Raw genomic sequence first — 13,370 nt, forward strand, 5'->3', positions numbered from 1 at the left:
TGAGCAGTCACAGAGAGAGGTGACAGAGTCAGACATGCATGCTTTGCTAGTGACTGAGCAAAGCAGAGAGTCAGTTGTGCGAGATACTTCTATGCAGGATAGACAGGTAGAGCGGTCTTGCTCTAGTGAGTCACGACAGGAGGACGTTGTGCAAGAGTCTATGCATACGGAGTTAGAGCATGAGAGCTCTAGTGAGTCACAACAGATTGAGTGGTCATGTTTGCAGTGGATGATTGCAGAGGAGACTGAGATGTCAGCGATTATGCAGTCATTCCTTTCTATGCTCGACAGTGAGCATGGGGATATAGTTGTGCAGGATATGTCTTCCAGCAGACACCTAGAGCAGCTGGTTTGCTCTGAGGTTGCACGACAGGTTGATGCGTCTTTTGTGGACAGTCAGGAGATGCATGTGGCTGACACGCTTTGTCAGTCAGAGATGCCTATTGACAGGGATATATATGTTGATGCATGCTCCGTAGAGCTAGCAGGGCCCGCTAGCATTGCATCGGCATTCGGTGGTCTCATGTATGAGATGCTGATCTTGAGACCAGATATCGCAGCTGCAGTGGGAGCATTTGCAGTTGGGGTTGTCAGTCGTTTGTTGACTGATGATGGCATAGTGCACTAGGGAGATATGCAAGTATTGCATACATACTTGCAGTACGTGTGCGGTACGTCTGGTGGTGTATGGACTTACACGGGAGCAGGACGGCCGGATGCACACGATCACAGCCAGCCAGTGGGCATTGGTTGAGAGCGGTTTTCTCTCGCCTTTTGTAGTCTTTAGACTAGGTTCTCTTGCTTAAAGGCACAGTCGCCTTTAAGTGGGAGGTTGTTGGGGTATGGGCGCCTGTGCCTTGCCCGGCCGCCTAGAGTCTGGGCGCCCACTGACTTGTATACCTTATACATAGCATAAGTGTATAGGGGGCTGCTCACTCTTTGAGTCTCCCCACCCATATCTGCGTTGTGTGTCTCCTTCTCTCTCTCTCTCTCTCTCTCTCTCTCTCTCTCTCTCTCTCTCACTCTCCGTCTGTGGTGCTCCCCGATCCCCTTCAATTCCTTTGACTCTTCATGAGCATAATTTCAGACTCAGCTTTGGCTAGCTTTTTGTTCAACAACTCTTGAGCTCTTGCTGATTGAGCTTCCAGTACCCTGTGTTGTATGTTATGCACTTCCTGGGCTTTCTGGAGTGTTGCAATCTGATGATGTGCTTCTGCCAAATCAGCCTTAAGCTTTTTGATCTCGTCTTTTGATCCAGCAGCCTCCACCAATTGTCCCATACAGCTGACAATGGTATTCCAAGAAGACTGTATTAGTACTGAACATCTATCTTTGACCGTGGTTGGATCAGAATCGACAGGTTCATATATTGCTACAGGAGCCACATAAGGTAGAGATGCATAATCAGTTTTGGTGAGTAAGAGATGCCCTCTCAATTTCTGAGTCTGCATTTGCTGCAACTTATCCTTTTTAACCAGTTGTAGAGGGTTTCCAGAAATGGCAGGAACTGTTTCAGAAACATTTTAGGACGCTGTACCTTTCCCCTTATCCAGTTGATTCTTGACTTTGTCTCCTGACTGGTCTGGTACCTTCGCCTCAGTGACTGGCTTTACCTGATCTTTCCCAGAGCCAGTAGAAACTGTAAGTTTGACAACTGATTGATCAGGTACAGTTGTCTCAGTGCTCACTGCCTTAACCTGGCTTTCGATTTGCTTCAAGAATTCACTGCTTTTGGTCAGTGTAATTCTTGGTTTCTTTGAACTGCCGGCTTCCTCTGCAGTGGCTTTCCTTTTCAGGTCCTTGGAAATTGTTTGACTGTCCATTTCCTCGTCGTCTGAGGACAGTTCAATCTTCTTTGGTTCAAAAATGGGCTGCTCACTCCATGCCTGCTTTACCTACTCATTAACATCTGCAGCAGTAGCCCAATACAGAAATTGCCAAACATACCATGCCTTGAAAACAATTTGAGATTTCAGCTTGGCAGTCTGTTGGAGTACATTATGCAAGAGTATTTGACACAGGTTGATATGGACTTGTGGATCTAGTATCTTGGCCAACAACATAGCAAATAATTTCTCTGATACATACGTTGGGTTATTCTTAAGACTGACTGCTTCTGCTACAAACCTGTAAGCAGCGGAGGCTTCCAGTCCTGCTACTGGAACTTCTTGAGCACTTGCCTTGCACTTCTTTCTAGCTATTTCGTCCTCCTTTAGAGCAGTACTTATTTGCTGTGCAGTTGCCACAGACGGTGTGGGCTCATTAGGCATCCAAAATGCAAATGCAATGGCCTCTGGTGTCACTGACACCTTCCTATTATTTTTCACAGCACTACTAGTTTCAGCATCAAATGAATCAAGAACCTGCTTAATAATATCTGTCTGAAAAGCAATCCTTGTGGCTTGCAACACAACTCGCAAATCCCAGAGTTGTAGCAGAGTCATTGCGTGATTAGTAAAGAAATATCTTTGGATTTTACTGTATGAGAGAACAGGAAGGCTTGCCTTTGCCTCAGCAACTATAGCCTGGGTTTCTTCAATAGTTTTCTACATCTTCTCTGAGCGTTTCTTTCTACCCATACACTGTGAGCTCGACGACGATGAAACAGGCGAAGGCGAAGAGGACTTACTTGTGTTAAAGCCGTTGCCTGGTGTCGCTGGTAAGGCTGTCTGATCGTCAACTATCTCGTCAGAGGTTGAAGTTTGCGACTGTCATGAAGAAACCTCGGAGCTCGGCGATGGCGAATGGTTGACAGGAGGAAAGCGTCGCGCAGGAGATTTATGAGGAAAAATGCTAACTCTCCTGACTGTTATACGTGTTTGCGCCATAAAAGCTCCACCACTCGCCGCTCCTGGACTTGTGTGCGCCGTTGCTGTCGTGGCAAACATGCATTGGACAAGACTGCAACCCATCCTTGTAATAATTATCACTCGCATACCACTTGACCGTTGGCCACTTAAAATTTGGAAACTGTGTTCATACTGGTTTTGAACTGATTCCCACTCTAGCTGGACCATACTGGTACTGGTTCTAAATCAGCCTGATCTGGTTCTTCAGGTACTGGTTCTGAATTTGGAACTGGTTGCACATGGAAAAGACCAAAAATATCTGATTCTGGTATCTCTTGATCAACAACCTCCAGTTCCTTAGTGACTTCTTCTAACCCAGTTTCTCTGGTCTTTGAATAATAAAGTTTGATCTTTGCTCCATTATATACTCCCGACAACATCAATCCAGATAAGTCTTTTAATCTGACTGTGCCATTGGAGAAGACCCAATCAACCTCAAAAGGTCCTGCCCAGGAAATCTTCAAATTCGGCTTCTTTGGACCCAATTTAGACTGATATAGAAGCACTAAGTCTCCTTTCTGGAATTCTCGGACTTTAATTTGACGATCATGCCAGTGCTTCCTTCTTTGTTGAACAATTTTCTGTTCCAATATAGCTTTTTGCCTGAGTTCATCTAACTGCATCAGTTCATCGAGTCTTTTCTTAAGATTATGGTTGAAGTCTAGTCCATACTTTACAGCCATTCTCAGACTGGGGATTACAAACTCCATAGGAACCACAACTTCAGTACCATACACCATTCTAAATGGTGTCATTCCAGTAGTTACCTTATAAGCTGTCCTATAAGCCTAGAGAGAAGTCTGAAGCTTCAAATCCCACTGGTATGGTTTCTTTTGCACCACCTTAGTGAGAATAGTCTTAATTGTCTTATTGCTACTTTCAGCCTGTCCATTGCATCTGGGATAGTAAGGAGGAGATTTCCGATGCTTGACTGAAAGCATATCCAATAGGATTTCCATAGTATCAATGATGAAATGTGTCCCTTGATCGGTCACAATTTCCACTGGACATCCATATCGGCAGACAATATTCTCAAACAGAAACCTTGCAGTTGACTTGGCTGTATTGTCAGGAAGAGCTTTAGCTTCAACCCACTTGGTAACATAACAAGTAGCCATCACGATGTACTTGTTCTTCCTGCATGGGAGTCACCTTCTTAAAAGGTCCCATAAAATCCAGTCCCCATTTCATGAATACTCCCAATGGTTGAATTGGCATTAAGGGAGTCATGTCTGCAACTGTTGGTCGGCCCATTCTTTGGCATATGTCACGAGTTTTACAAAAGCTTCTGACATCAGCAATCATTGTTTGCCACCACATACCTGCTTGCAGAATCTTCTTGTAGGTCACTTCGTTGGAAAAGTGTCCCCCAGACTCTCCATTATGCGCTTCTGAGATAACTTGCATTCTTCTCTCCATAGGGACACATCTCCGAAGTATACCATCCACACCCGATCGATAAAGTACTCCCCCAATGATGGTAAATTTCAGGCTTTTTATGATCAGAGCCTTCTTCGGATTCTGTTTCCAATCCTCTGGAAAGGCACCTTGGGAAAGGAATTGATAAATACCATACCATTTAGGATCCACTGATTCTTCTGCTTCTAACTGAAATAAATCAGCATCCACTGGTTCATCTCTTAGAGGTGATTCTGAATATCCTTCTGTACTTCTGGAAAGAAAGACAGCTCCACAGTGGTTTCGGCTAGGCTTATGGAAAATTCTGAATTCAAATTCCATAAGGAACATCATCCATCTTATCAGCCTGCCTTGAATAATGACTTTGTTAATCAAAAACAGAAGAGCTTGATGATCCACATAAAAATGAAATAACTTCCCGTATAGGTAATGCCTGAACTTTGTAGCGCTAAAAACCATTCCGAGGGCTTCTCTTTCAGTAGTCGTGTATCCTTGTTCAGCCTGACTGAATCTGCGACTAGCAAAATAGACCGGATAGTCTATTCTGCCATCTGACTGAGCTAATATTTCCCCCATTGCCAATCCTGAAGCATCTACATGTACATGAAAGATTATATCCCAATTCGGCTGCCTTAGGACTGGTTTACTGGTAATGGCTTTTTTCAAATTCTGGAAACTCTCCTCACACTCAACAGTCCAATTGAACTTACTGGTCTTCTTTGTAAGCTCATATAGTGGTACTGCTTGAGAAGCAAACTTGTGTACAAATCTTCTATAAAAATTCACATACCCCAAGAAAGAACTCAACTCAGAAGCAGTTCTAGGTGCTTTTGTATGTGCCCGGACCGCACATGGCTGCACATGACCGCATTAATCACATTGGGAGTGTCCGGCATGTCGTCGTGTACCTTCATGTGGGAATAAGCCCTTAGAAGGAGGGGATCTCAAGAGGCATAATCAGGAAGGGCTACGGAGATATGAAAGGGTGCTCGTTATTTCTACATAAGGAAGGGTTTCCTTTGTACGCTGTATCGGGCTTTCTCATAATCAAAGGCTATGGAATCTGATGTATTCTTATTCTCTCTCTCTCTAATGCTGTGCGGTGCTTATCTCTCTTGAATTTCTATGAGCACAGTCTCGTAATAGGCAGCCACGCCTATTACACTTGGCGACCACGTGCGGAACGGACTCCCCTTTGTTGACGCAGGAGGTGTTTCCAACTACTGACGCCACAATTCTGAACCAAATGCTGGCTGCAAGCAGGAAGGCGTTGGGGGCAAACTGCCTTTTTCCTTGTCGTATGAAGCGGAAAAGGGTTGCCGGCCATGGCCATGAGCGCTGCTGTGCTAAAGCCGCATCACCATCGCCTGCAAAACAACCAAACGAACTTTTCTGCCCTTCTCAAGCGAGCCCTTCCTCTCCCTCTTTCCTCGTGCATGAATTCCTGTGGGTTGCGCCACGAGGGGATCAAGAGCGGTTGCAGATTGCTGTCCAATGTGAGACAGTGGGATTGGTTGGGGTCTACAAGGAGCCGCCAAGAAGGAGAAAACATGGGAAATGTAGGAGGCGAGCAACAGATGTTGGTGCTATCCTGAGATTTCAATTATTGGCTTGCTGTTATAGAGCAGGGCTGAGAAGGCGATGCAAACATGGAAATGGCATCAAAGGTGCCGACAAAGTAGAGGGAGCACAGAGAGAAGAAGTGCTGGCTACTATTCCAAGAGCAAGAAAGAAGGCGACATGAAGGGGCTGCCTGGAGTGCTGCCAGCGAGTGTGGAAAGAACAGGAAGGGCGCTGTTCAGCCAAGAAGGTGTAGAAAGAACATGCCAGAGCTCGAAGCAGTTTCCTTACAATGTTGTTGGACATTGCAGGCAAGCAAAATTGTTGCAGGTTGGATTGCAGATTCGATTGGCTCGAGCACACGGCTATTGAAAAGGAATCATAACAATCTAAGGGAGCAAGCGATTCAAAGACCATTAATTGTTCTGATGCGAGAGGAAGCGCCACTGTCAAAGGGGGGGATGCCGTCCAATATAGTACGCAGATCTGAAGAGAAGAGAGAGAGAGAGAGAGGGGATGCTGCACCTTCAAAGACCATTAATCATTCTGAAGGAGAGAGAGGCGCGAGGGGATGCTTCACAGAGATGTGGCCATTCTCTTGATTGCGGCACAGAAAGTGCTCAATGAGTTTCCTACATGGGATGTTGATCTCTTGGTCGGCATTGATTGCGGGGTTCTTCCAGCATGCGGGGACGTTATGCATGGCCCCAATATGACTCTCTCCAGATCATTGCTGCGTTGAGTTGGAGATGACGAGGATTGCAGTGTTGACTACACAGGACAACATGGATGTCTTCCTTAGCATCTTCTAATCACTCTTCAACACTCCCCTTCAAGTGCACGTGCTCGCCATGCTCTTTTGCACTCTTTGCGGTATCTTCAGATGCCTCATTTGCGGAGTTTGTGGCATTCTTTCCGTTGAGTTTCAGGCTATCCGCAGTCACCTTCACACTCTCTGCGGTTTCTTTGCTCTTCTCCTTGGGAGTCTTTGCAGCAATCTCGAACAAGTCTACAGTGTTGTCAACATACTTAGCTGCCCTATCCTTTGCACCATCAGCGTTCATATCTAATCTGCCTCCCGAACGAGGTGGGCTATAGAACACTGCATACCATGGATTGCATCCTCCATTCTGGCAGTGGCGCTACTGGTGGCGAGCGGAGTGAGAAGGAGAGAGAGCACTTGTAGCAAAGAAAGGGGCGCTGCACAGGGATGGTTACGGGCTGGCGGGCACCGCTAATGCATGACATGGGGTGGCCATTGTCATCAACCTGGCGGAGGATGTTGGCACCGCACAGCAAGCCGCCTAGCATGATCCTCGGTGATATTGCCCGCACAACAGACACCGCAAGCATGATATTCTTTTGTGGTGTCCTGGCCCGCACACCATATCGATAGCTTTGAATGATGTGCCCGGACCGCACATGGCTGCACATGACCACATTAATCACATTGGGAGTGTCCGGCATGTTGTCATGTACCTTCATGTGGGAATAAGCCCTTAGAAGGAGGGGATCTCAAGAGGCATAATCAGGAAGGGCTACGGAGATATGAAAGGGTGCTCCTTATTTCTACATAAGGAAGGGTTTCCTTTGTACGCTGTATCGGGCTTTCTCATAATCAAAGGCTATGGAATCTGATGTATTCTTATTCTCTCTCTCTCTAATGCTGTGCTGTGCTTATCTCTCTTGCATTTCTGTGAGCAGAGTCTCGTAATAGGCAGCCACGCCTATTACAGCTTTAGCTTGCTGGACACATTGTATTTTGTCATTAGCCATTTCTATTCCATTGCCGAAAACCACATGTCCCAGTAGCTGTCCCTTCCAAACCAAAAATACTAATTTAAAAGGATTCAAGCAAATCCTTTTCGCCTGACAGCGTTTAAAAACCATCTCTAGGAATAGAAGGTGTTGTTCCTCAGGTGAATAGACAGTGAAGTCATCCATGAAAATGGTGAGGAATTGATGAAGAAATTCATTAAACATCTCCATCATACACCGCTGAAAAGTAGATGGTGCATTGCACAGGCCAAAAGGCATCACTAGATACATGAATTCTCCCCACTCAGTGATGAAAGTGGTCTTGGCCCTATCTTCAGGAGCAATCTGTAACTGGTTATAGCCGCTATAACCATCCATGAAGCTATACATCTCATATCCTGCAATCTCATCAAGCAACATATCAATAAAAGGTAAGGGAAATGGATCCTTAATGGTTTGGGCATTTAGTTTCCTATAGTCGACACAAACCCTTAATTTCCCATTATTCTTAGGAACGACGACTATTGGAAATAACCAATCACTACTTGCTACCTCTATAATGAACCCAGCCTTGAGAAGGTTATCAATCTCCTCCTTGACCTTCTTTGCATAGTTAGGGTTCATCCGGTATCTTTGCAATCTAACTGGTCTAGCTTTTGGTTTCAGTGGTATTCGGTGTTGACAAACTTCAGGATCTACTCCCTTCAAATCTGTATGTTCCCAGGAAAATACATCTTTATAGTTCTGGATCATTTTCCTTGCCTTTTCCTTCATTGCCAGTTTCAGGTGCTTGTTGACTTTGATCATTCTGGGATTTTCCTCTGATCCCAAGTTCCACTCCTCTACTTCCTGATCATCTGGAAGCAACCAATTTGGTCCTCCTCCTTTTCGTTTGGTCGAGTCTTTAGCGTAGTTCCAAGAAGGTCCATTCATCTCTGAATCATTATTCTGATTCAGTGGATACTCTTCAGAATATATTGATTCTTCTATTTTACCAGTATCAGCTGGTTCCTCCATTCTTCCAAGTTAGCTGAACGGTTCTTTCCCCTGTATTGACTTCAATAAACTGATCAGGGAATTGTCTCTTCTGCTTGTCAGCTTGTTCTTTGTTTAGTAGGACTGCATTCAAATCAATTTCTGCCAAAGGAAAGATGTTCATTGCTGCTAGCATTCACTCAATTTTCTTAGCTCGGTATTTCTGACACAACTCCTTCGGCCTTAGTTCCTTTTTCTAGCTCTTGGTGTTGTTGGTCTGGATTTTGATTCTGCCACTAGCCCCTTCTATGGTTAAGGTCTGGTTTGCGTAGTCATGAACAGCATGTGCTGTTCTTAACCATGGGCGTCCTAATAGCATTCCATATGCTCCCTGTACATCCAAAACTAGGAAACTAGTTTTGAGTTTTGAATTTTTCCCTCCCAACTCTTATCTGCATGTTTTCAATCATGCCCGTCGCTTGTGCGACTCGATGATCCGCCATTCTTACTTTGAATGGTGCTGGTTTCATGTTAGTGACACCCACTCTTTGCTGAAGATGGGCTCCCATTATGTTGACTCCTGCTCCTCCATCCAGTATGACGCTTGAGAGAGGTTCCCACTGCTTCCTGACCTTGTAATCTACCTGAATAAGTGGAACTTCATCATCTCGGACAGCCGTCAGGTCCATTGTTCTGGCCTCTGCCTCATTCTTCCTGCGTTGTCTGATAAAGTTGGCCACCTCAGGTAAGGTCTTTGTTATATCCTCCAGCTCTACAGTCAGCTTTTGGATTCTATCACAAATTTTCACCTGAATTTCCTCTCACTCCTGGTCAGACTGATTGTCAGAGCTTGAAGAACAAGTGTCTTCACTCTGCCATTCTTCTTTATCAGTACTACTCTTTCCTTCCACTCCCATTTCATCAGCTAGTCCATGTACTACAGCCAGCATGGTCTCTGTCATGGCCGGTACTGACTGATCTTTATCAGTCGATTGGGCTGGTATCTTCTGAATGACTCTAGCCTTGGAACTTTTCGGCTGCTCTGGCAGCTTCTTAGCTAAATCCTCTGTGATTTTAGCTGCTAGTTCCCGCTGCTCTTGCCACTCATCTACCACCTTTTCTTTACCTTTGGCCTTCCAAACATCCCTTTGTTGGGCCCACTTGCTGCTGTTAGGATTAGCTGGTACTTCTGAAATGTCTGGAATTTCTTCAATGATCACTCCCTTGCTCCTGGTAACTACTATGACTGGGACTGGCTCTGGTGCCTTAGCCTCAGTAGCAGTCTTTACTGGCGCATCTGGACATTGGGATGCAAAATGACCATACTTCCCACAGGTGTAGCAATTCATGCTCCTGGTCTGGAAGTTTCCTCTTCCTCTTCCTCTGCCCATTCCTTGTTAGTAGCTGCCACGTCCTTGACCAGTACCACTGGTACTTGGTCCCTCTTCTTGTGATACTTTAATTGGCTCTACCTTTACTGGTTCAGTGTAGGCAACTACTGATAGATCCTTTCCTTTCTTAAAATGGTGAATTCGGATGCCACAATTATTCCATAGGTGACCGAAGGCTGTGCAGTAGGTACATTGTGGGCATTCCGTGGAAATGTGGTCCTTGGATTTACATCTTGAACACCAAGTATTCATCTTCCGGACTGGCTGTCTTGTATGGCTAATCTCTGCAATCTACCTAGCCATTTCTTCAATTTTCTTGGTCCATGATCCTTTCTTTATTTTTTCCTTTGTCCATTCATTGGAGTTGCTCTCGGAGCTATTGGATGTTGCACTGGAATCAGATGCTTTAGTAGCCGAACTACTGCTACTGGTCCTTCTCTTCTTGTGGCTCTTTTCTTTCTTAGCCTGCTATTCCAGTTTTAATGCTCATTGGACCAGATCATTGAATTTCTTTGTAGGGGCTGGTACTTCTTGTTCTCTCGGCTTTTTGCTTCTGAACCCATTCAGAAACCATGCCCTCAATCTCTTCTCAGACGGTGGTTCTTGCAACTGTCTGGTCAGTTCTTTGATCTTTTCGACATAGCTGCGGACTGACAAATTCCTCTGTTTGATCTGATCCAATTCACAGAGAATATCCTCATCTCCTCGATTGTCGGAATATTCCAACCTGAAGTCCTTAAGTAATTTATTATATGATCTCAGCTGGCATGCAGGGTAATGGTAATACCATTTCCTTGCTGCTTCCTTCAAGGTTTGTGGAAAGTATTCCCCCCAATCATCTTCATCAATGTTTTTTAGTTCAGCATACTGCTCGAAAGCTTGTATGTGAACATCAGGATCATGCTTTTTCCCTCCTTTGAATATGGGAAAGGAAATCTTCACAAAAGCGGTGTAATCATTTCGATTACTGCTGGTCCCACCAGTTCTCTTCTTGGCTTCACACTGACGCTTGGGAGACTTCTTGCAATTATCAGTGTCAGCATCCCAATCAATCTTTGTCTCTCTCTCTCTATATCAGTATCTTCTCTGTTTTGTCTGCTAGAAGTATGGTGACTTCCCTTTGTGCCTTTGATATGCGCATCTTTCTGGAGAGACTGAGAACTCTTGGAACTCTTTGCCTTTCGTGCTTCCTGTTCTGCCCGTCTGCGTCGAGAATGACTGGAGTGCTGTGAGTCCTGCGCCTCATCAGCCTGACTATGCTCCTCCTGAGCCTCAATGTCAGTCATTTTCTCTTGCTTGGGGTCAGACTCTCTTCCTGACTCCTCAGGAATGGGGTCCACACGATTGGTAGATTTCCGGCCACAATTGGATTTTGGTGCCATTGTTGAAAACTTCAAATGGGAGAAGAGTCTTTTAGTCCACGAGCTTCAGCTCAAGCCACCGTGATCGCCAAAATGGAATTGGAGCTGATCTCTTGAGACAGCTAATTCTAGTGTTGAAGGATTTCAACTACTCGTGTAGAAAGATTTCAGACATCAGACTAGACAGAAATCAGAGACTAGACTGAAATGTGGATACTGAAATGAGAATCAGACTTATAGACTGGAATAAAGTTTAGATTCACACTCAGATTCAGAAGACTGTTGAGAAGTAAGTATCACTGAATATATACCATGATTGAGATTACAACGAATATGATTACAGAGAAAAAGTATAGCCAACAATACTATCACTGATGCTCAAGTGCAATTATAGCCCAAAGCGCTAATACAAGTGATTACAATTGCCCCCCCATATCAATGTAATGGGCTCTATTTATATGCTTCGGTTTTACTGTAGTAATTACTCTAGTAATTACTAAGTGATTCGCTGCCCATCTTCTAAGAACACGTTCCCACATGGTGACTCTCCAGCCGTCTACAGGCGGCGTTTAGGCTTCTTGAAAAACTTAGACTTGCGCCTGTTTACATGCTTAGGGGCTGGTTTTGCAACCTCTTCTGATTCTTCCTCTTCCCTTGGTTGCCAATCTTGTCATGTGGGGAGATCTCCCTGGCCTCCAGGCAATGTCTTCCTCCCAACGGCCACCCGATGTGTGCGCGGTGACGGGAGCAAAGAGAACCCCGAACCCCGACGGCCTCTAAAACACCGGGGACCGAATGGCGCGCCTCGAGCCTGTGATGGTAAAGCAAACAGGGGGCACCACCTAGCTTCAACGGCTAGGACGCAAACAACACACCACCATAACAAAGTTTTCATCCAAGAGAGATGGATGCTTGGGAGTAATGATGAAAAGGAAAGGGAATGAGATCAAGTGAGAGAGAGAGAGAGAGAGAGAGAGAGAGAGAGAGAGAGTGAGGGAGGGGGTATAACGGCTTAAAACTTAGGCATCACAAAAGGATGGCGAATCCGCACACCCTTCACACATACACAAGCTCACTCCAAAACACAAGACTAGGTGGCGATTCCGCACACCTCACATGGGCAAAACATTGCAAGAAAACATACTCACAAAACCTCAAGCTTTATTTAGAGAATTAGGCGATGAAATGGGGAGCATAGGGTAGGGGAATGAGAAGGGAGAGAGTGGTAGAGAACATGGCGGATAGGTGGGAGTTGATGGCGAAGACTCGCACGAGGATTATGGCCATCATCCTTCATTTAGTTGTCCCTTCATCTTCCATAGCCAAGGGTGTAGAGGTCATGCTCAAGACAAGCATGGTGATTGCGGTGATGGTGATGGTGTGGGTGTGTGTGTGTGTGTGTGCGCACTAGACACACACAGTGCATAGTGTGTTCTTTGGTGATGTTGTGTGTTTTCGTGTGATGGTGACCCCTCTTTATATAGGGGAGGAGGGGGGGGGGGAGAAATTCTAGAATTTAGAAATGAAGAAATCATTATCTACATAGGCCATGTGACTGTGGGCCCCACTTGTCTGGCTTTGTGTATATGTGCCAGAACAGCAGTCTCATGAGAGAGAGACTAAGAGAGAGAGATGGGTTGATGAAAAAAAAGTGAGAGGTGACATGGAGAATAGAGTAATTACAAGAGGGGAGAGAGAGGAGTGTATTCAGAGGTGAATCTGTGTGCATATGTGTGTGAACACAAGAAAAATCAGGTAACCACCGGGTGGGGATGGGTTTGTGGGCACCTTTTTTAGTGAAACTAAGTGTGTGTGAGTGTGGGGGAGGTTATTTAGCTACAAGACAAGAGACATGGCACCCTTTAGAGAGAGGGGGGGGTATTTGGGTCATGGGATATGATAGGAGAGAGAAAGGGGGGGTGGGGTATACTATTTTGGAAGATAGGGTAAGTTTCATGTGAGTTAGGGTGCATTATTGGTGAGTTAGAATGCATTATTGGTGAGAGGTGGGGTAGCTTGAGGGGAGAGAGAAAGGAGAAAGGACAAGGGGAAGAGAG

At 45.3% G+C, this 13,370-nt stretch overlaps 1 protein-coding gene across 1 annotated transcript; it reads right to left on the reverse strand.

Moving 5' to 3' along the window:
• Window positions 1-6,640: 6,640 nt before the first annotated feature.
• LOC147426909 (uncharacterized) lies at window positions 6,641-6,892 on the reverse strand. Its single transcript, XM_086499044.1, has one exon. The coding sequence runs from the start codon at window positions 6,890-6,892 to the stop codon at window positions 6,641-6,643; it is 252 nt and encodes an 83-aa protein (XP_086355170.1).
• Window positions 6,893-13,370: the final 6,478 nt, after the last annotated feature.

This window comes from Adiantum capillus-veneris, chromosome 24 (assembly GCF_014529385.1).
Source record: "Adiantum capillus-veneris isolate H3 chromosome 24, ASM1452938v2, whole genome shotgun sequence".
NCBI classification, from domain to species: Eukaryota; Viridiplantae; Streptophyta; class Polypodiopsida; order Polypodiales; family Pteridaceae; genus Adiantum; species Adiantum capillus-veneris.